The sequence below is a fragment of the Rhodnius prolixus genome, unplaced genomic scaffold (assembly GCF_049639745.1).
Source record: "Rhodnius prolixus isolate KJV_2025 unplaced genomic scaffold, Rpr scaffold_6, whole genome shotgun sequence".
NCBI classification, from domain to species: domain Eukaryota; kingdom Metazoa; phylum Arthropoda; class Insecta; order Hemiptera; family Reduviidae; genus Rhodnius; species Rhodnius prolixus.
Window position 1 is genome coordinate 30,005,211 of NW_027411634.1, and position 22,599 is coordinate 30,027,809.

Sequence of the window (22,599 nt, forward strand, 5' to 3'; positions counted from 1 at the left end):
GATGACCAAATATCAAATATTCTCTTCAACCCCGTTTTGAGAAAACTAACTACTGGCTAGGTGTCAAAAAAGTATTAAAAACATTTTTAACTTTCGACTAATTTTATTAGTTACGGTTATTTTCCATGACATGTGTGTGGAACAGAGGCAAACAAATTGCTGACAACAAATTAACACTAGTTGGTATACACTGAATAGAAGTTTATTGTTTACTATATTTTATTCAGTATGTGATTTATAGTTTAAAATGTTTCATTTTAGTTATGCCAATATTAAAAGTTGCAAAAACATTCAACTCACATTTTTTTTCCATCTTTAATGTTTACTGAAAAATATGTATTGAACTGGTACCCACACACACATTTAAAAAAAAGAAAAACAACGTACCATTCCGACAATGTTAACAGCTCAAAAGAATGTCCATTCCAGAACGAAAATTCATTATGAGCATTGTTACATAATGCAATAACAAAAAATCTATTTATATTCAAAACAAAAAATAAAAACTTTTCAGTGATCAAAACTTTTTTCAAACTTGTGTTATCCTGAAGTCATCGATCGACTGTTTTCGGATTGTACTATTGTTAGGATGTTTCTAGTTTTCGTATTAAAAATATAACTACCTAGTATTCTCATTAACTAATATGAGGTGAAATCAGACCTGCATTTTATAAAAAAAACTGAATGTGTCAGAGATTGTGTCAATCAACAGTGTGTATGATGTCAGGAAAAGGGCTACTCCATTTAGTGGAAGTCAAGAATGGATGCAATTATGGAGTTAACTTTTTTGCATAAAGGATTATAAAGTTGGAGTAGCATAAATTTCTGAATAAAGGAAGATATCTGCATCACTTATGTGGTAAACAAGAGTCTTCAAGTCCTGACAACTGTGAGTTCCTGATTAAATCCCTAAATAGAAAATGTCTGAGGAGTCTATTTTGAGTACTTCTTTTTATCTAGATTTTATAAAGATTAGGAAGGAGGCTATAACACACGATGTTCTCTAAAATTTGGCCTAACCGTACATTACTGAAATGGATCTGCACTTGTTAAAAGCCTTATTCTCGGTTAGGAGCTGAGAAAATTAGATCCAAAAGTTTTATTTCATTAAGGGCCTGTGGGAGGATAATACTGAGACATCAGTAGTTTATTTGTTATTATGAGCAGGTAAAAGGAAAGGCTGCGCTACAGATGAAATGTCATTTACCTCAGAAACATTTAAAACCAAATAATTTCTAAAACCTCTCCAAACAACTTGGTGGTCGAAGAAATCATTTTATGAGATAAGACCTCACAAATCGTATATTTTTTCAAAATCCTTAAACTAATATATAGCAAGAGACAAGTGTCTGATAGTTTACGTATTAATAGAGGGAAGTGTAGCCTGGGCTCTCAGCTCCGTTAAATAGATATACGGCTGGTGCGTCACTATCTCGAAACACTGGGCACCTATATTTAGTTAAAGGAGTTGGCTGGAGTGGAGGTCACGGCAACCTGTCCAATACAAAGGATATCGAACTCTATTACTTGAATAATTCTGCCAAAAATAATTTCATGTATGATAAAACTACATCTTTATACTTTCAAGGAGCTAGTTATAAGTTTTAATGGTAAGTTCTTTTAAATTAAATTTTCGGTAAAAAAGAGAAGATTTGTAAAAACATTAGTGTAATATGTGAAGGGTAATCACAGAACAAAAATCTTAAGAGCTGTTTTTATTAAAATAATTGCCGTGGAGTATAAAACTTACTGCAACAAATCTCTATCAAGGAAAAATTTAAATGTACAGTGCAGTGAAGAATTTAGAAGTAATTTTTAATATTGAATAATTGAGGTGAATCCGTTGGGGAAGGCACAAGAAAAGGAGCTATGAACTAAATGACTCAGAACTTTCTGAATTAAACAGTGAATAAAAAGGACCTACTCACGTTCCTTCGTGGTCTGGAATCATAGTCCTCAAATATACACTGAGCTCACTGTTCTTGATAATCAAACATATCTATTTCCAATGCTGTCCGGTAACTCAATAGGAACTATTTTGGAAAATTCACTCACATTTTCATTTTTATATTTAAATAAAATGTCATTCATATTTTGTACTTTCGTTTGTGCAAAAAAGTGAATAATTTTCCAAATTTGTATCTAGATTATAACTGTATTCCCACCCACAGGAGCACTCCTTCAAAAAATTTGTTACCAATCAGCTTAAAAAAAAGTCAAAGAAATCTCAAAGTCAACCAAGTAAACGAAGCACGAGAGTCATACAATTAGTAATTTATTTATAATACTTAATCAGCTTGTATCCCATTGCAATGAAATATGTTTCAAATCTCTCAGAATTTTGGAAAAATATAGACTGGAAGCACGATAATGTTGTTGGCTCAACGTAACAACCATCGGTGTTCCGATATTTAAGTTATTTTTGTTAAAAAAAAAACATCGAAAAAAGAAATAATGATGTCTTCTGTAAGCAATACACGAAGATGCTGAGCAAAGTAAACGCTCTACGCCAAACAGTAAATGCTACGAGAAAATAGATTACGCACAATAGATTTTTCCAAGTAGGGCAGTCCCTACAGCAATTGAACTAGTCTCCCTCCTTTTTGGTGAAGATTGGCAATTCAATAAAAAATTGTTTTTGAAATAAAAATCCACGTTTTATATCCTTGATATTAAACAGACCGAATATTAAGTTAATTCACCGAATTTCTTTAATAAATAAAGGTTTAATTTAAAAAAATGCTTGAGAAGTGTTCCTGTAGAAATATACAATACTCTAAACAGGTCTTCAAAAGAAATTTAAGTAGATTGTCAACAAGAACTGTCATCTAATAGGTTAACAGTTAATTTAATGACGCAATAGGAAGTTGGCAGTGACATCTAGGGTCAGACTGTATTTTATTCAGTCGTAAACGCCATATGCCGGTAGTATGGCAACAAGATGTGGGTGTCTAAGAAGGTTGGATTGTTTCATACAAATTAACATAAATGAGTCAGTGACACTTCACTACCCTTTGGCTGTAACCATAAAGTAAAAAGAAATTATTTCCCAGTATTTAATATCAAAACATGATCTACCTTTCAATTTGAAAGATTGTTAAAAATCCATTTCTAATGACAGAAGGCATCATTTAATAAAATGCCCAATAACTAAAGCAGAATCAAAATTAAAATTAATTAAGGGAAGGGATTAGCTATGAGGTTAGCATACTGGACTCCCACGCGGAGGTCCCGGGTTCGAATCCAGCAGCTGACCCTTAGATTTTCTCTTACTAGGAGCTTCTTACAGCTCACTGTCCGGTGATGGACAGTGTTGTCTGTAACGAGAGAACACTGTCCGGAGGCCGGCAGTGCACTGGAAAAAGCTCCGGGCGCTAATGACCTCAGCTGTTGATGCGCAAAAAAAAAAAAAAAAAAAAAAAATTAAGGACAAAAGTTTGTATTATTATGCACTATTCTTTAAAGCATTACTGTGTCCATTAATTCCAAAAATCTCAATTTTTGTAAGTACAAACAAAACACTGGTTTGAAACTCTCATACAACTTTCTCTTATTGTAATTATTACGATAATAAATGACAAATTATCTTCATTTATTTAATTTCAGATGCCACTATACCCAGGCAGTATAGGCGCAGACCTCAAAGCTATGTAGACCTATGTGCTGGATTCGAAGTAAATAGGTAGAAGAAGAAAGTAAGTAAACAGTTTCTCCACATTAATTAGATGTTAGGGGAGTGTTCATCTGATCGAAAAGAAACTACCAAAAACGCGCACTGTATGCCAGTAATCAGCTCAATAACACTTGTAATCAAACCCTAACCACTTTCCGAAACCAGAAAACACATAAACTTTTTCGTATTGAATAGACCTCAAAAAATCTATTTCCAGCAAAAGTCAATATCAAAAATTTGACTCGATTACAATACTTCCCCTTGCTACGGAGTATTGTAGTTGAAAGTGAAAATTACTTAATTTAATAAAGCAGTCTTACTTAAAGCACTCTTCAGAATTACTTATCAGTAAATCGTTTCTGATATATAATAATTAATAAAAACAAAGAAATATAAAATAGAAATTTAATTTATCTTGCATTTAATTTCCGTCTTGGGTATTTCAGGAATCTTCTTTGGTCCAATCCTCCAGTAACCTTTATCCGCTTCTGCTTTCAATAACCAGTATCCTCCTCTACTGAAAGTATCTTGGTAATCAGTTAATCCCATATAATAATAACGGGGTAGACAAGATCCAAGCACTGTTTAAGAGCAAATCAATTAAACAAAATTTAGTAGAGATTGTGACATGATTAATATTAAATTTGAAAAGATAATAACCTCGTCTGGAAGTTGGCACAGGAGGAAGTGTCTTAAACCACGGATATTTGATTTTGTACATTTCTCTGGGAATAGTTAATAATTTATCATTCTCTGGACTATAGAGTTTCTGAGGATCACCGCTGAAAATCTGTAATGCTGCCAAGGAGGAAGTAAATTAGAACTAATGAAATCATAAAAATGAAAACTAACTAGTTTTGACTATTTACCAGCTTGCCAACTTGAAGAAATTAATCTAATAAGAATTGTAAAACAGCACCTTCTGAAAACAATATCACTTTTACCCACACAGAAAAAAATTCTTCGCCTCCTCTTTTATGTATTTGTATTAATGGTATGAATATCTTGAAACCGAATTCGATTTATTTTCGTAAATTATTTTTTGATTTAAATTTTGTTTAATAATTTATTTGGTTAATGGGCATAATCAATCAGAAATCTTCACTTAGTTATATCTTGAAGAGAATGAATCACACTCTTCTTGTCCAATATATTGTACTATTTCAGTGTAGCATATATTAAGTTTAAGATAATCAGTTATTTCAATAGAAATGAAGAACAAATGAAGAAAAGAAAAACAAATACCTTAACAGCATAAAGCCAAATTATTTGATTTAATTTATATTTTCTGTCAAAATTCCCACATTAATATAACAAAAAAAAAAACTCACATTTTAGACTGTAATCAACTCCATAAACACTTTTCATTATCTTAGCCCACATTTCTTTCAAGATTTTCTGCTTTTCTTCTTCACTCAATGATGTCTAGAAAATGAATTAATAATTACCAATTAATACATATCCATTTAAAACTTATTTATACATTGCACTGAGAAGTATTAATTACAATTATATCGCCTTTTATGAAGTTGTCCTTATCTTCTTCAGAAATCTGGTACGGATCAAAATCCTTAAATCTGGTGGCAAAGAAATATCAAATAATTATTTTAATGTGCCAGAAAAACGTCAGTGTTTTGATCATTGTAACGACTGAACTAAAAGCGAGTTATTCCAATTTAAAATGCGATCATTTTAAGACGTTGGAGGGTACGCTGGATTATTGTGCGGGAAAGAAGTATTTTCTAGTTTCGGCTTACTTTATTCTTATTTCTAATAAAATATATTAGTTTGCTAAACTCCTCCATCCATGATACCTAAATTAGAATTTCACTTTTTTCGTTCTTATACTTCTTCAAAATTACAATCGTTTGAGACCTTCATTTACATTGAATATTGGAAATTTTGGGTTCGTACAGTTGGGTTAAATCGTTGATTTTATCCGTTAAAAGCTCGCAAGTTTTCGTTATTTCAGGCTGGCACCGTGGAGCAAACATCTATCTCTGAGTGAAAACCTTGTAAGCAAAATACACAGAGGATTCAGAGCGCTGTTACGATAAGTTATTTATTACACAGCCATGGTGAATAGAAAATTATGAGGCACTGGAGGCCTTATTGCGCGATTTCTTTAAGAAACTTTTTGATTTTAATTTTTTTTTTTAATTCTGAAACCTATGCACCTAAACTTTTACCCGGTTATGCGCGTTTTATTTTATTTAAGACTCTAAATCTTCCTAATACTAGACTTTTGCAAAAAAAAAAGTTATTTGAGAATGGTTAAAAGTGTGGAGATTGAGGACACGCTGGTTTTGTTGTCTCAGCCGTAGCGCTAAACTTTGTAGAGACGTTGTTGTGATAAGAGACCAGCATTTACGATAAAGCGAATCTTTTTTACAATCTAGTAATCCGCTTGAGATGCCAACTCTTTAAGTTAGAAAGCGCGGTCCGAAAAAACCAATAATAGAGTTGTTTCCTTGTAACAGCTTAAAGACGATTCTATCTCTATTTCTTGCAAAATTTCAATATTCTAAGAATAAAATGAAAGAGCATTTAGTAAAGGAAGAATTGGATCGGGCTTTGCCTATATGTAAAGAAGTTATCATGGATGTTTTCTTCTCAGTGACGTAAGTACAATTATTGAGGAATGGAAGACGTTGTAGAAATGCTAATAACTCTATATGATTAATATTTCTATCTTTTCATCTTTAATTGCTTGTTAATCTCAAATTTTACTCAATTTTAATGCTATAAAGCAAGTTTGCAAAATAGTTGTTTAAACTTACTGCTTTGATGGAGTAACATTTTCAATCCACTTATAGTCCCTTTGGTAGGTTGAAGGGAATGTTGGAAGTTCTTCTTCAATTTTCATTTTGCTAAAGCTATCAAAAATTATTTTTAGAATTAATTTACCGATTTTGTTGCCTAAGTAACTAATTTCATTTAACTTTCATTTTTCCAGATGCTGATACTGTCAAAAGATTCTCTTCAATTCAAATGAATGTCTAGGAATATATTTTTTTCTTTCTTCTTCTCTAGATATCTTCTGTACAACATTAACTGATATACCTGAAATCACATTTTTTTTCTGTAAAATTAAGTAAAACACTAAAAACAAAAATTCAATGTAACTCAGATTTGACATTCTGTTTAAATGTACTGTTACTTTTGTTTGAGGTAGTTTTTGGAGGAAAACCCCGTAATTTAGAGAACCTAGGGTAAGATTTCAAAACAGCCTGGAAATTTGTTTACATATAAAGAAGCGTATTTATTTATTTGAATATCATTTTTTCAAAAAAAAAAAAAATCTTAAAATGATGAGCTGGTTTCAAAGTGTGTTTTTAAATTAAATGTTAATGATTAGTATTAAGGATTCAATTAGTTTGCTAACGTTTTGGCAAATTTATTGCCTCCTTCAGGGTTTGGCTATGCGGTTTGGTTCACTTACAGAAAACTATAAACCGAAACCCTTGTTCAAGTGCTTTGAGAATGCCCAGCTTATCAACCACTGAGAGATCTTTATCTGAAAGACTACAGCTCCGGTATTCTTCTCATACCCTCACATAACTTCGTTAATTGTGTTTGTCAGTACTTTCTAAATGTTACAAAAATTCTTAATTCAAAACATCTTAATACTTAATTTATTCTCAATTCTTAATAAAACAACAAATAACTAAATTGCTCTCTGATCTATTCAAGTGTAATTACCTCAAAATTAATTACCGTAACAAAAAAAAAGGAATGTAATAATTTATTTTTATTTTTTCATTGAATTTTAATAACCAACAGAAGTGATCAAAAATTTTTTTATTCAAATTTATATTTATTATTTTTAATCATTGCAAACATTTATGATGTAATAATCTGTCACCATCAACTTCATGATATTAGCACTTTTTACTTTTTCTATTACTTTCCTTGTAATCCCAAGTGTGTTATAAGTTCATTTTACAGTAAATTTTCCTTCTATAAATTGATCATATAAAACTTTATTTCTCTTAAAATTCAATTTCAATTTTAATGTTTTGTAAAAATAATTATGTTATTATAATTATGTTATCTAGATGCTAGCAACAAACTTTTGAAAAATAAAAATTATTATTATTAAGTGATATCACTGGATATCTTAAAACGCCACTCATATAATTTTTTTCTAGGTTCACATTTGCTAGATGTAAATTTTACAGTGGCAAATAAATTAATGAATCATAAACAAAAAAGTTTAGTGGAACTGAAAGTGAAGAGGTAAACTTTTGCCTAACCCATGATGGAATGTGTTATCAGGAAAATGTCCATGGTTTTTTATTTATTTATTTTAAATTAAGGCGCGTCACATCTAAGTTCATTGGCGCCCAAAGCATTTTTCAGTGTAGTACCGGCCTCCAGTAAGTGTTCTCTTATTACAGACATGACCGGACAATGCGCTGTAAGATGCTCCTAGTAAAATCAAATCTAAGGGCAGGCAGCCGGATTCAAACTTTTTTCTTCTTTTTTTTTCGGCGCATCAACTTCTTGGTCATTAGCGCCCACTATCAAGGTTCTTCTTATTTCCATATACTACACGTACCCACCATGTTGATTCCAAAATAATTCATGATTACCAAACTAGAAATTGGAAAGCAACGTTGTTTACTTAGATGATTGTTTTCAATATGATCAAGTTTTTACTCACCATTTTTGCCGAATGCCTTTAAATATGTCGTTGTAATCCATTCTTTATGTAACCTCTCTTTAATCAAACGTTTTTCTTTTTTTGTGAAATCAGTGCCTACTTCCTGTAAGTAAAAGTATTAATTTTTAAACCAGTAAACTAACGAAAATAGTCTCAATCACATGCGAAGACCGGATGCATCGCGAAAAACTAACAATACTTACTAGAAATTTAAGAAATTTTCATCTGTACGAAGAATGAATTCTTCTGCCTGAAGGCAGATGGCATCCTCTTCGTCGGTTACTTAAAGATAGATTAGCTAAATTACTAACGTTTGGTAGAAATAAAATTGACCTACTGCTAGTGGCGATAAACTTTTGAATTACGCCCGTACCAGACCTCGTGTGTTCGCAACTTCCACGAAATAGGGGTTTATTTATTACAGATAAGTAGGAATCACAGTGAGGACAACCCGCACTAGTAGTCTAGGAACGATTGCAGTATTTCACCTAATACAATTTTGAATATACTATTTATGTTTAGTTTTGAAAAGTTACCCTAATTTAAAATTTAACTTACTTATATTAAAATCATGGCAAAATTACGTAAATTAAAAGTAAGTATTTAGTAACTGACATGTTTATTTCTACATTTCGAGTATTCGGTCAATATTATCGATTATATGTTTTTGTTAACAATATTGATCGAATCCTTGGTGCCAGTACTAAGTGATGGTTATGTTATTTTAATTTTTGTTTTACATATTTTTGTTTTTTTCTCGTATCTTTGTTGTGCAGAAAAGTGCAATTATACATCTGATATGAATTCCTAAGCATCTTTTATCCTGAGTAGAATGTTTATGGTTTGTTTATTAAGCTGCAGAACGGCTGAAAAGAGTGGCAGAGGTGGTTGATCTTCATGGAAAGTGCAAGCCAATTTATTTTATAAAGTAATAGAAAAGCAAGAAGTTCAGAACTTACTTCTAGATGTAATGAAGATCATCTAATATCCAAATCTATTATAAATAATTGATTTTCTCTTAAGTAGTCTTTAAATTTAACAGCTTAATTAGACATTGAAAAAATCCGCTTACCATGATGCTTACGATGAAATCTATACTAAACATCAAGTAATTTGTATTGAATTTAAAGATGTTGATTGATTAAAATCAGCTGTAAGGATTTCCTTGAAATCTCAGGTTGATTTCTAGAAAAATAGCAGTTTTTAATGGTTTGTAATCAAATTGAAATAGCGCAAATACTTAAAAATAAGAAGTACTAGTGACTGTCATAATCTCATAATACTCGAAATTTATTTCCATGAAAATCTACCTGTATGGACTAAAGTAGAAGAGCAAAAGTCGCCCTACTGAAAACACTGACAGAGCAACAAAACCTCCAAAAAAAAAACTGCTTGAAGCTCACAAGTTCCAAAAACCGATTTGATTCAGCCAATTATCTAACAGCCTACATACTTAAAAATCTTAGTAAATAATGTAGCAAATGGGAATCCTAAAACAAATAACTAGCGGTCTGTTATTAAAAACTCCAAATAACTTCAGAAATGTTAATGTTTCTTCAGTGAACTCTAGTGGTATTTCCAACTTATCAACTTCCTGAAGAAAAACCTTTCGAGTATTTATTCAGAACCTGCAATCGGCAAAAGATATGTCATGTAAAATTAAAGCTTCTCTTAAAGAACAAGTATGTAGGGTGAGTAAAGAATACCGTATTTCAGCCAGGAAGAAAAACTCCATTTCCATTGTCCTTCATAAATTAGAACCTTTAGCCAGAATAATATATTTTTCAGATGTTTTTGAAATCTGAATATCGTATCTAAATTCCGGAAATGAGCATATTATGCTTAACTTTTATATGAGCGAATACCCCCATTTAAAAGTTTTTGATAGTATCCTTGGCGAAAATAGTGCTCCCTGAAAATGATTTGTTCTTTCCTAATAATTGCGAACTTTAGAATGAATGAAAAACTTTAAACTTTGTGTAGCGTAAATTTTTTTTAATGATTTATGGCGCGTCAGTATCAGGTTATCGGCGCCCGGAGCTTTTTTCAATGCATTGCCGGCCTCCGGACAGTGTTCTCTCGTTGCAGACAACACTGACCATCACCGGAAAATCATCTGTAAGAACTAAGAAGCTCCTAGGAACAGAAAATCTAAGAGTCAGCAGTTTTATTCGATCCCGGAATCCCCGCGTGGGAATCCAATACGCTAACCGCATAGCTAATCCCTCCCCTGTGAAATTATTAAATTAGCTTTAATCTAGAAAATTTATTGAATTTACTGAAGTTCAGAGAAAATCTTATAGAATAGCAAATAGGCAACGTTGGTGAACTTCAACTAGTTCAGTACGCAGTTTTCGGAATCTAATTTGAGGTTTTAGCAGAAACAAAAACTTCAACAAAGTAATAATATTGGAATCATAGAGTAGTAATTGATGTTGGCTAAAAGACAAAACTAGAAATAAAAGTATATTATCTGTAAGAGTTGTCTAGTTTTATGATTTAATAAAAATAATTTTTGTATTTATTTCAGAAAATGTTCTTTGTCTTCCCCTGCAAAGCTAGAGCAATGAATCAATTTCTGAAGGATAATCATTTTGAGGCACAAATGAATTCAATTCCTTTTTTCAGCAGTCTATTTTCAACCAGGTAAAAAACACCTTTCGATTTTGTATGTTTGGACTCAGTTCGCGATATGTACTTTAAATCAACACTAAACGATGTATTTAACTTTAAATCTGCAGTTCCAGAGAACTAATTCATTTGAGCTATAATTGCTGCAAAGAAAATTGTGTAAGACACTTTCCAGGTTTTTTTTTTTTTTTTAAATTAAAGCTAAAATAATTTTGGCTACAATATCCTGAGCTGACTCCTATTTTTTGGATTTGGTGTTTAAGTAAAATTTTCAGCAGACATTCATATCACTAATCTTAAGGTGCTTGCTTATTGTATAGCTTTACTAAATATTTGCGCATATATTTATCTCAGAAAATATACACTGGGCCAAAAAAGTCTGTGAACACTAACCTAAATTTTATTACTTTTATTATTATCTTATTAGAAACTTCTTTTATTTTCAAATGAAATATACTATTCGATAGAGAGAAACCAGAGTTTTTCATTTTATATTCAATCTTTTATTTTTGTTCAGCAGGAATATCACAATTAAATGTTTAACAAAACAACACCCCAAACGAATGCAAAAAAAGTCTGTGAACACTTTGCAGAAATAAATCATTGTTACACATTGTACGTGAATTATAAATTTTAAAAACTTGTAGGACCTCCTATGTTCCTAATCACTTCCAACAAACGAGCTTTCATCGATCCTAATAATTTTGTGGTCGTCAATGTTGGAATTTTATCCCACTCTTCTAAAATAGCGTTTTTTAGTTGTTCACGGTTTCTTATTCCTCGTTTATTTATTTCGCGGCTGATTTCATCCCACAAATGTTCTATTGGGTTAAGGTCTGGCATTTGTGGAGGGGTGTTTAGGCGCCAGAGTGTATTATTTAAAAGCCATTCCCGAGTTTTTGGTGCGGTATGTTTCGGGTCATTGTCTTGTTGGAAGACAAACGTTCCCTTCAACCCTAATTTTTTTGAATTTTCTTTTAAATTGCGTCTTAATATATCCACATACACATATTGGTCCATCATACCATTAATTAGATCTAACTTGCCCACTCCTTTAGCACTCATGCACCCCACACCAGAATGTTGCCTCCCCCATGCTTAAAAGTAGGCTTCATATTTTTCATTTTCATAGCTTCATTTCTTTTTTGCCACACTTTTTGTCGTCAATCAGACCCACATACATTGAATTTCGACTCATCTGAAAAGATTACGGTTTCCCAGAAACTAGAAGGCTTAGAAACATATTCTTTCGCGAAATCCAATCGGCGGTTACTATTTATTTTATTGATTAAAGGTTTTTTCCTCGGGACTCGACCGCAATAATCGTATTCATGTAATTTATTTCTAATTGTATGTGGTGTTACGCTTACACATAACCACTTGATAATTCTTGACTGATTTTTTGAGCGCTTGTCCTGGGTTCTTCTCGAACAGACTTCAGAATTTGCCGTTTATGAAAGGAATTAAGTTTTGGTGGCCGTCCACTGCGTGGCCTACTAATCACATTTCCGTACTTTTTAATTATATTATGCACCGTTGAAGGGTTTTTTTGAACTATCTTCCCTATTTCTCGAATACTTTTTCTTTCATTTCGCAACGTCACAATAAGTTCTCGAATTGGTCTGGGAACTTCCATATTAGTGGTTAAATATGTACTAATTAGATTATTTATTCACAAAACTGACTGTAGTGGTTTCTACAATACAATAGAGAACTTTGAAACTTTATTCAATCGTTTTTCTGTTTGTTATCTTAATGTTTTTACATATTTATACAGCTGTTCACAGACTTTTTTTGCATTCGTTTGGGGTGTTGTTTTGTTAAACATTTAATTGTGATATTCCTGCTGAACAAAAATAAAAGATTGAATATAAAATGAAAAACTCTGGTTTCTCTCTATCGAATAGTATATTTCATTTGAAAATAAAAGAAGTTTCTAATAAGATAATAATAAAAGTAATAAAATTTAGGTTAGTGTTCACAGACTTTTTTGGCCCAGTGTATATATGAGGTAAATTTATAACATATTTGTGTAGTGTATAGCAAAGTCGCACGGGTATTTATAGGTTAAAAAAAAAATCTTTGTTTATTTTGCACAAAAACATTCAGTTTTAAGTTTAGTTGATGTAGAAGGTTCTTTAAAACCTTGCGACTTTGAGATATTATACCAGGCCATTCTTTCAATTGTATCTTGATATTCAGTTTTCGGCTGAGGTTGCGGGCGGCGGTCGTCTGAAAAGTATGATCAGTTAGAAATGAATGAACATAAATTTTAAGGATTTTTAGGAAATGTATTACTGCAGGTGAATAGTTGCAAAACAGGTATCTAGTACTATTGTAGTACTAGTATCAATCTAAATCTGAAGGCCGGATGTTCGGCTTATTTTTTATATTTTAACTAAGAGTTCTCAGCCACAGGGTAATACTTTTGTAAGATGCGAATTATTCCCAAAGCTACCCGAAAGTGGTTAACACAGCACCAAAGGGACCATCTTGTCATCATTGACTTAGAAGAGCATGTAGGACAGGGAAGGCTTTACTCGTTAGCGAATGTTGTTTAGAAATGAGACCAATAATGTTCATGTAGAAGAGTCACTACAACAAAACGCCCAAATCGATGATTCCAGAACATGATAATTACCAGCACTTCGGACACGCATGACTTAACTAGGTATTCAGGCAGTGCATTGGGATATCCTTCTACACTCAGAATACTCTTTAGATGCTATTCCTTGTTTTTCGATCTGACTCCGTGGCTATGTCAATAATGAAACTGAATCCATGATTTCTTCCTTGATATATGTATTGCTGCAAAACCATTAAGTTTTTTCCGAGAAAGACATTCGAGTTCTCTCAAAACATGAGGCCACCGCGGTAAACAACGAAGGAAGTATACTTGATTAATATAGCGTAGAGTAATGGATTATTGCTAAATTAATGAGTTATGTTCTAATAGTTCTTTACGCGACCACCAAATACAATATTGATTTAAAACATTTTGAGGGGAGAAGGATTTTCTATTATAATTAAACACCTGCATTTTAGATTTCATTGCAATTTGTGTATCTGTTGAAGTTTGAGAAAACGTGGCTTCACAAAAACGAGAAAACTGATTATAGAAGAATGTACCATATGTCATATAAAAAATTCCCATTTACTGTTTCAATCTGTCAAAATTATTAAGTGTAGTAATCGCCTCTTTTGTAAGGCATCGTCACTGCCAAATTCGATGTCATGGACAGAGGACAGAAGCTCATACATTACTGTTAACACTTTACTAATTAAATAAAAAGTAGATGTAAGCTGGATTCGAACTGGTAATTTTCCACTTACTAGCCCGAACTTTCCAAACCTGTCATTATCAAGATTAGTAAATTTTATTTTTTAAAAAAGAAACTAAAAAATACAAATAAACGTAAGCTTAAAAAAATTATATTTGCATTGTAAAATTTACCAAGTTCAAGTGTTAAAGCGGCAGGAGATGCAGTTGTGGGTATTTTGAAAGCTTCTTCATGAAAGTTTGTAGGATCTCGGTAACTACTGGTGATGGTTGGTCGCATCATAGCGATGGGGGTGGATACTGGGTCATCGTGATCTGCATGTACAGCTCTGAATCCAGTTATTGGGAAATCTGGAAAATTAAAGAAGCATTAGTCATAAAAATAATAATAGTTTTGTACAACTGACTGCGTGGGCAATTAATAAACTTACTTCTATACTGAATAAACTAAAGAGGAAGGTTTACGGTCCGTGTTCTAAAAATTGTTTCAATAAAAAAGGGGACTAAAGAGAGTTGAGTGTAGGTGAATGTGAAATACAAAATGAATTCGTTGAGGCCTCTCTCTCGGGGAATACTAAATAACTTTGATACTGATCAATAACTTTGTAGAGAATCCCCCTGGTTATTTCTTTTGGAATATCATCAAGACCCTGTATTTTTGAGACTTTTTTTTTACACTGAAATGAGGACCATTCGCGAAAAACAGAGAATCTCAAAATATGCAATCAACGAACATTGTTCAGAAAATTAACCGGATCGCATTAGCACATTATACCTTTGAATTTACTTAGGCTTCTTGTTAATAAATTATAAGTAAAGTAATGTAATTCCTATTTTTCAGGCAGACTCATGGTGCAGCTTACGATCAGGTGCGAGGACAAGATGGTTACCTTCAAACTTTACTATAAATTTCTACCAAGGCCCATATCCGGAATTGAACCAGAAACTACTTAATACAAGTATTTTACAATATAAAAGAGTATATGTTTTCTGCTTTAACTAAAATATTTAAAAGTTCAAGGATTCAATTATATTATATATTCAAATAATTTATACTTACTTTGCTTAGCATATGAAATTTCATAAAGTGATGCTATGACGTCATCAGCATCGCTGCAAGGGTGGCCTATTATTTCGTTCTCTAATACTGTTCTCTATAAAACAGAAATTTAATAGCAGCTGGGATTTAAAGTAGTGTACTAATCTTTATATTTCATGGCTTATCAGTGTTGTTTTAATTAGTGCATTTTTTTTTTTTTTAATCTCATAGAACAGAACGAAATAATAATTTTAATGCATAAATTAAATTTGTTTTTCACTAAACCTGATGAGCAGTGGCGATCATAGCATCTCTATAGGCATTTTCTTTCTGCAAAAGATGAACTGCTCTGCGAAAATGTGGGCTCCATGAGTGGCGATCACATTGACACAGTTTTCTTTCCAAAATTGATTTTTCTTTAATGAAAAGAGGTTTTTTTATTTCTTTTGGTGGCAGAGGAGGCCTAAATAAAGAAAAGGAAATATGAAATAATTTAAAAAAGGTCTACCTTGTACAGAAACATAATAGAATTGCTGTAAAAAAACCATGATGAAATTAAATTAATTTCTTCTAATCTAGCTTAAATTGATACAACTTGGGGCATGCTTTATATTACTCTTGATATTGCATGCATGATTGAAGTGAATAATGTATTAAAAATATTCGTTTACTAGAAAATTTTCACGCTTTTCTGTAGGAGGACTGTTGGAAAGATGATTAAACTATGATGTTCGGATAATCAGATTGCGTTCTAGACTTTTGCAAGCTATATGTAGAGATAGTTCTAAGTTAAAAGTTGATGAATAAGAAATCTTGGGAGATCTGATCAGAGTAGTACCGGGAAGTCTTCTGTTACATAACACGCAGGGACAGAAATTAATGGTAGTGAGACGTGTAGGTCAGCATCGGCAAGACGAAGCAATTTTGTAATACAGAAATAAAACACTGCCTTATTCTCCAGAGGAAATAGGAAAAGCATAGCAACCATGTCTAAGCGTGTCTCCAGGCTAAATGGTTTACAAAGAAAAATACTGTCTTCCTTCCTTATGTCACTGAGGTTCGCTTGGATGGCTCGATCATTTACACAAAATCCCAGCTAGTTCTTTCTGTCAGAGTTTTTTGAGGGAATTGAAAAAACGATTACCGGTTATTGTACGGCTTATCTGTAACTCTCGTTTTGAAACTAAATAATTTAAAATCTCGGATATTCTCAATCCTAGTAATTTACATGTTCTCCTTAAGCTAACCAGTACATCTTAATTGGTCTTTCGCTTTTTACACGTGTATTTTGCAATTCTAATCTAGGCATCTCAAGGAAATGAATAAACATTTAAAAAAAAATAATTTACTATGGAGAGACATAAATTTCTTTGAAGACTTTGGCCAGGTAACACTGCTGTTAAGCACGCATGACTTTCTAACACAAACAAAAAATGAAGAGCTGAAACGTCTTATTTCCAACTGCTCGTCTAGTGCACTTCCACTATTCATGTTAGGATTATTAATTTTTTATATTCACCGAACATTTAGCTGGCAATTAGTATTTCATTCACCAAAAGATATTGCTTTTCAATTATATAGAAATCCAGAGCATATTTGTTTCAATCGTAAATAATGACAATAAATGGGATGCCAAATCTTTACTTACCTTTCGTATGTTGGCACTATATAAGGCCAAAGAAAGTCACCCTGGTAAATTGTCTTGTATATATCCATGATGAAAAATGCACTTTAAATTTTATGTATGTTTGTGTTTAATAAGCTAACAATTTTTAAGCTGAAGCCTAAATTTTTTTAATAGTGATTTATTGTAATATAAATATCATCTGGTTGAAAATATTAAATTAGTGATTAAATATTAATCCAACAAATGATTTTGAAATCATCACTAAAGAACTAAATATATTTGAATTTCCCAAGTTAGTAGACATTAAACTTCGTTCAGGAATCTTTGGAGAAAGCCAGTTTATACATATCTATGCTAAATTGGTTGCCAAAACTGGGTCTTGTAGGTGGGAGATCCCTGTTTGAATCCCTAAAAAAAAAATGGCACCAGGCAAGTACGTGCTACCGCCTCCGTCCACAACACCTAAATGGTAGTTGAACTTTAGCCCTGCCTGACATTTTATTGAAATTTACTTTATTGAGAAACCTTACAACCTCTCGCGAAAAAATGCACTAAATCGGATTGTCCGAAATAAAAGAACTAGGCTAACATGAGTAAAATGAATTTAAAAGGAAAGAAAAAAAACTTTTGGAGACGTTTTAAGGATGTCTAAAATAGTGAAATCCATTCAGCAAAGTGGTATTCAAAAATCAAATTCACCACTGTAATTAATATTGTGGGCGTTAGATCAGGCGGGGCCTTTGATGAGACCCAACCGAAATATGAAGTTTCAGCTTCCCGCAGTTTTTTAAATTTCTTCACACAACAATGCTTATGCGAAAAAGGCTGAATTTGAAATAATTTTGGTACTAAATACTTGAAGTTTAAAGATCATTTCTGAACATTCTTCTTCTGTAATTTTATAGCCAGGGTTAAGAGAATCGATCCTATGTTTCTTCCGCTTCAAAGAGGGGTTTTTGAGAATTATTGGCTGGAAAAGCAATTAGATAATAGATTGTACATTCGCCCAGTAGGGTGAGGATTCAGTTTAGATAAGAAAAATAATATTTTTATTTATCAAGTTTAATAAGCTCAGACTTTTCATAGTATCAAAATTACTGACTAATTTTAATTAAAATTAATTTTAATTATTTCGGTCGTTGTTGAGATATTTAGCAAGTACGAAGAAAAAGTAAACAAAATTTTTTGTTCTCATAAAATTGGGCAACAACTTTTTTTTTTATTCCTAATTTGATTATAAAAATGAATCACACAATGTTTCTTTTTATGCAACACTGCTTCACAAAATAATTTATTCATGTAGGTGGGATACTATCTTGTCTATTCATCTTCACTGTATAATTGGACAAGAATGTCCGTTGGATTTGCTGTGGAGATTTTGCCGGCGTAAAAATATTTTGTGAGCGATACTTAGGATAACTTGCTGAAAAATTAAAACAATATTAGTTTATAAAAATAGATAGTTAGCATTGTTAATTATCTTCTTAAATAAATTTTAACTTTACAGTTTATTGGTTCTTCAGTATGATAAGAAGACAAATCAAGCGGCGTGTAAAAGTAACTTCCACTTTCTTTAAAATTTTTCAGATCCTTATCTTTATTCTTATTTTCACTGAAACTTCAACGATAAAATAAATTTATTTTACTTTTCTGCTACTACACTGAGGACATGTTACTATTAACTTATAAGAGATTTGAGCACATGATTTTAACTTTGTGCTGGTTAATGGACTGATGTAAAAGAAAAAAAAACGTGCTGCAACGGTTAGAATCACCGATATGTAAAAGATTTTATTACCTGATTTGTTCTTAACTTATTCAGGTAGATCATCCTACATTTTGTATTGATTAAGTAGAATTCGTTGTTCAAAAATTAGAGGAATTTTATGGTGCGTGGGCATGAGAAATGTATTTGAAAAAGCATATCTGAAGTTAAATGAAGTTTAATCAGCAAACAGTTCATTTAACAATATCACTTCATTATCTTTATTCAAATATATTTTAAATAAAATATTGAAAATTTTAGTACAGGATGAACTTGAAGAAAAAGTTTAAGATTTTAATGATAAATATTTCGTAATGAACAACGAGTGTCCTCTTTAAACCTGAGCTTACAACCGTTAGAATAAACGTATCAGTTATTACTACTTATCTGAGCCGCATATTATTTTTTAGTTATTAATGTGATATTCTAATAACAAATTCCTAAGCCTGAGCTGGAATATTCCTAAAATGTATTGTTCAAAGAAGTAGAGTAAGGTACTTCTTAAAAAAACTTGGGAAAGTTACTTTGAGGCAACGAGGTTTATTAGGTTTAGGAATCAATACTGTTAATAAGATTGAAGAACGCTCGGAAGGTTTAGATGTCCGCAATTCCTCTTTAGGCATATTCTTCAAGAAAAATTTAAAAAAAGTAAAGAACTCTTTGTTCCTGTATTTTATTCAATAACTAAATGTAATTGTTCTTGTAATTAACTAAATGAAAACTCACGATTTCAAAATATCTACTTTTCTGTCTATCATAAAGTCCCTTTGACGTTCTGCCTTGTGTTTCATCTCTACAGAAAATTGTTTTTTAATTTCGTCTTCATTTTTTTCAACTATGTCTGCCAAATCATTTACTGCCTTCACATAAGTAGATAGTGGAGGGAAGTAAGCTCCTTAAAAAAAAAGTTGTTGATTGCAATATTTCTCAATAGCTGTTGACTGAAATTTTCTACAATATTTAATAAGTTTCAGGTAATATCAAAGAAACTCATTACTTAATAAGTTAAACATAGAAATTGGACAAACAAAACTAGTTGGTTCGTTTCTAAACTGTTTTTTTCTCTAGTACGTAAAAAAGTAAAAGAAATTCATTACATAACATTCCTCCTCTCTACGCGCCTATCAATACGAAAGATCATACATTCCGATTCTGTTCCCTGCCTCCAGAAACCCACAACCAAAAGAATTAAAATTTAGCGAACAAACCAATTATCTTGGTTACGCATTCCTCAAAATTTTATTCTCCTTCGCCTCCAAAAATCAAATTTCTGTTATTTCAAAGTACAAAATATATATTTTGTACTTAGTCATAACCATAACTTTGACTAAGAAAACTTACATTAAATAGAACATTAAACAGATATTAGACTAAAAGTTGAACGACGCTTTAATTTTCTCTTATAAGGTTAATCTAACTAAACTTGCAGTGACTTTTGTAGTTAGGGATGCTGAGACCGATATTAAAACTGTCCGGTAGGACAGTTGTATAAGGGTTGATCATCAAAAACTGCACGAAAAAGCGTAACGTTGAAAAACACCCAACTTTGACAATTTTTTTCTCTTTTTCTATAAATGGTAAAATTCTCAAATTTCCTTTAAAATATAGGGCAAGTCCTCCTTTATAACAGTAATTTTTTTGGCCAAACCTAGATTTAGTAGATTACGAGAAAAATTATGATAGATATACAAAGTATATCAAAATATTTGAAGCGGAGTTTGCTAAGTGACCGCACTCATTGCGACCTAAAAAAAGTCAATTGTAACATACTCGTAAGTTATGGAAGGAGGCAAGCTGTAGGTCAAAAATCTTTTGCGAAGTATACAATACTCCATTTTTTCACTGAAATTTTACTGCTTGCAATGACCCAATTCGTTTTACGCTAAAAAGAAACTCGGCCCCTCAAATTTCATTTCTTTAGAGCAGATAAATTCAATCCATTCACTAAACCTTTTCATATAAAAGAAATATTACTTTTATTTATACATTTTCACATTTGTATTTTATATTATAATTGTAAATGTCAATTAAAATATTGTACTATTAATTTTGATGATGTGTGATAGCCATCTATATTTTTATGGTAAACAAACTATCCCTATCCCTTTCAGTTATTAGATTCGTAGAACATACATGTTTTATAACATCTAAATTTGGAATTTGCTCAGTTAAGAGTAAGTAAAAGTTTCATTTTAAATTGAACAAAATTGTACTTTTATGATGACGTGAACGTTCAAAAATTTTCCACTTTTGGAGATTATTTATCTTTATAAATTAAAGGACAACGTACAAGATTTTGGAAGCAGACAACTTCCTCTTAGCGAAGTAAAGATGGATTGAAGTGGTGCTGTTTTTCAGAAGTATCGCACCATGCTTTGTTTTGACTCAATAAAAAAACGAATATACAGAATTATCAAGATCTGCTTTTATGAAGTTAATTTTTTAGTTTTTTGAAATTTAAAAGTATACTAGAAGAGTAAAAGGGGACATCTTCGAGTGAATATGAAAACTAAAACTAAGAAGACTAATTAATTTAAAGTAATAAAGTTAAAACTAAATAAAAATAAGGATAACGCTGATATATGTATATAAATCCAAATGTTCAAGGTACGTTTTAAGAATTTTACCTTCTCCATTAAAATGTTCTTTATAAGTCGTCTTTGGTGAATCTTTCGTTCTCTCATAATATTTTCTGAATCCTGTTCTATCATTATGCGGGTGAATCCTGAAATACTAAGATTATTTTTAATTTTTTCAAATTTCTACTGGAAAAATACGAGTATATTAAACACGTGTATTTTCACACATGAAACACTTCTCCCAATTTCTAGAACTTGTCTTGAATTATATTTGCTTTCTTATTACTGCTAAGTTACAGGTACAATTATTCTCCAGTAACTTATGATCACTAAGTAGTTTCCGCCAGGTTCTCTTGGTAATACCTAGCCAACTGTAAGATCAAGTTTGAACTTTGTTTTTTTTTTGTTTTTCTACAAACTTTTATTCAATGGCGCGCCGTTAAATTCTAGAAATCTTCTTGAATTTTATTTTCTTTGTTATTTTAGCTAAGAAGACGTAGGGGAGAGAGTCTTTTTCTAAAAATCGAAATTCAAAACAGTTAGTGATCAAATTCTAAAATAAGTTAATAGTGTTCTGCACGTTTTTATTTTAATAATTAGGTCTTATATTTAGGCTTAATCTTTCAAATTTATTTTGATAAAAATTTAGATTAATTAGAAATTGTGATGAGCTATTAAGCTGTACAGTCTATCAAGAATATATAATTACCGGGTTCTAGTAATAGGGGCACTTGAATAATGAAAATTTTTAATTGAAATCATCAAATTAATGTAACACTTCTAAATTAATGTACAACAAACATTACTGCTAATCAAATTATGATTACAATTTTTAACTATTGTTAGGCATTAAGGCTTAACTTAGAGCTAAGCCGTTGATAAAAGTTTGTAGAGATTTCATTATACAAATGGGTGACAAAGGAGGACGTAATGAAGTATAATAACTACTCTGTTTAACAAGTGATCTGTGTTCATATCTTCTTTTTCTTCCAGGTTGCTAATTTTCTTTTGCATGAACTCATCTTCATTGTCTTTAGTGTATTCATTACTAATTCAACAAAGAAAGTTAACTTTATTATATCCTAAAAAACTATAAAAAAAATTACTTTTCATTAACAATACGATATTGAAATATCTTTAACAGTAACAAAATTTATATTATACAAACGTGTAAACTCTAGTTTGTTTTTATATGAAATATTTACTTAATCATTGCCCTTTCTTCATTATTAAGTGGATTTGGCGCAAACCAATTTTTAAAATTAGTTCTGTATTCTGAGTTCATTTCTGTAATTAGAATAAAATTATATCAACACGGGTAACAAAATTATAAACATAT

General features: G+C 31.4%; 3 protein-coding genes across 3 annotated transcripts in view; all 3 read right to left on the reverse strand.

Annotated features, from left to right (window-relative positions):
• Positions 1 to 4,221, reverse strand: part of RhoGAP102A (Rho GTPase activating protein at 102A) — a 104,142-nt gene extending 99,921 nt beyond the window's left edge. The window contains exon 1 of the mRNA XM_074140034.1: positions 4,093 to 4,221. The gene's annotated coding sequence lies outside the window, so the exon portion shown is untranslated. The remainder of the gene's footprint in view (positions 1 to 4,092) is intronic.
• Positions 4,222 to 11,985: 7,764 nt separating this feature from the next.
• LOC141460237 (uncharacterized) lies at positions 11,986 to 17,078 on the reverse strand. Its single transcript, XM_074140063.1, has 5 exons — positions 16,938 to 17,078; positions 15,575 to 15,752; positions 15,311 to 15,404; positions 14,425 to 14,601; positions 11,986 to 13,202 (listed from the first exon to the last, which is right to left on the reverse strand). The coding sequence occupies exons 1-5, from the start codon at positions 17,003 to 17,005 to the stop codon at positions 13,057 to 13,059; spliced, it is 663 nt and encodes a 220-aa protein (XP_073996164.1). The 5' UTR covers positions 17,006 to 17,078; the 3' UTR covers positions 11,986 to 13,056.
• Positions 17,079 to 18,057: 979 nt separating this feature from the next.
• On the reverse strand, positions 18,058 to 22,599 carry LOC141460236 (uncharacterized). Its single transcript, XM_074140062.1, has 6 exons — positions 22,466 to 22,599; positions 22,209 to 22,308; positions 21,309 to 21,414; positions 19,408 to 19,576; positions 18,422 to 18,534; positions 18,058 to 18,339 (listed from the first exon to the last, which is right to left on the reverse strand). The coding sequence occupies exons 1-6, from the start codon at positions 22,543 to 22,545 to the stop codon at positions 18,212 to 18,214; spliced, it is 696 nt and encodes a 231-aa protein (XP_073996163.1). The 5' UTR covers positions 22,546 to 22,599; the 3' UTR covers positions 18,058 to 18,211.

What these genes read in the sequence shown, in the direction of transcription:
- LOC141460237 (XM_074140063.1), bottom strand. Translation starts at nt 17,005, where the DNA reads ATGGATATATACAAGACAATTTACCAGGGTGACTTTCTTTGGCCTTAT. An exon ending in AATTTCATATGCTAAGCAAA is followed by an intron (nt 14,602 to 15,310) that starts GTAAGTATAAAT and finishes TTAATTTTCCAG; the next exon opens with ATTTCCCAATAACTGGATTC. An exon ending in CGCTTTAACACTTGAACTTG is followed by an intron (nt 13,203 to 14,424) that starts GTAAATTTTACA and finishes CATACTTTTCAG; the next exon opens with ACGACCGCCGCCCGCAACCT.
- LOC141460236 (XM_074140062.1), bottom strand. Translation starts at nt 22,545, where the DNA reads ATGAACTCAGAATACAGAACTAATTTTAAAAATTGGTTTGCGCCAAAT. An exon ending in AAAGTAGATATTTTGAAATC is followed by an intron (nt 18,535 to 19,407) that starts GTGAGTTTTCAT and finishes TTATCGTTGAAG; the next exon opens with TTTCAGTGAAAATAAGAATA. An exon ending in TACTGAAGAACCAATAAACT is followed by an intron (nt 18,340 to 18,421) that starts GTAAAGTTAAAA and finishes TTAATTTTTCAG; the next exon opens with CAAGTTATCCTAAGTATCGC.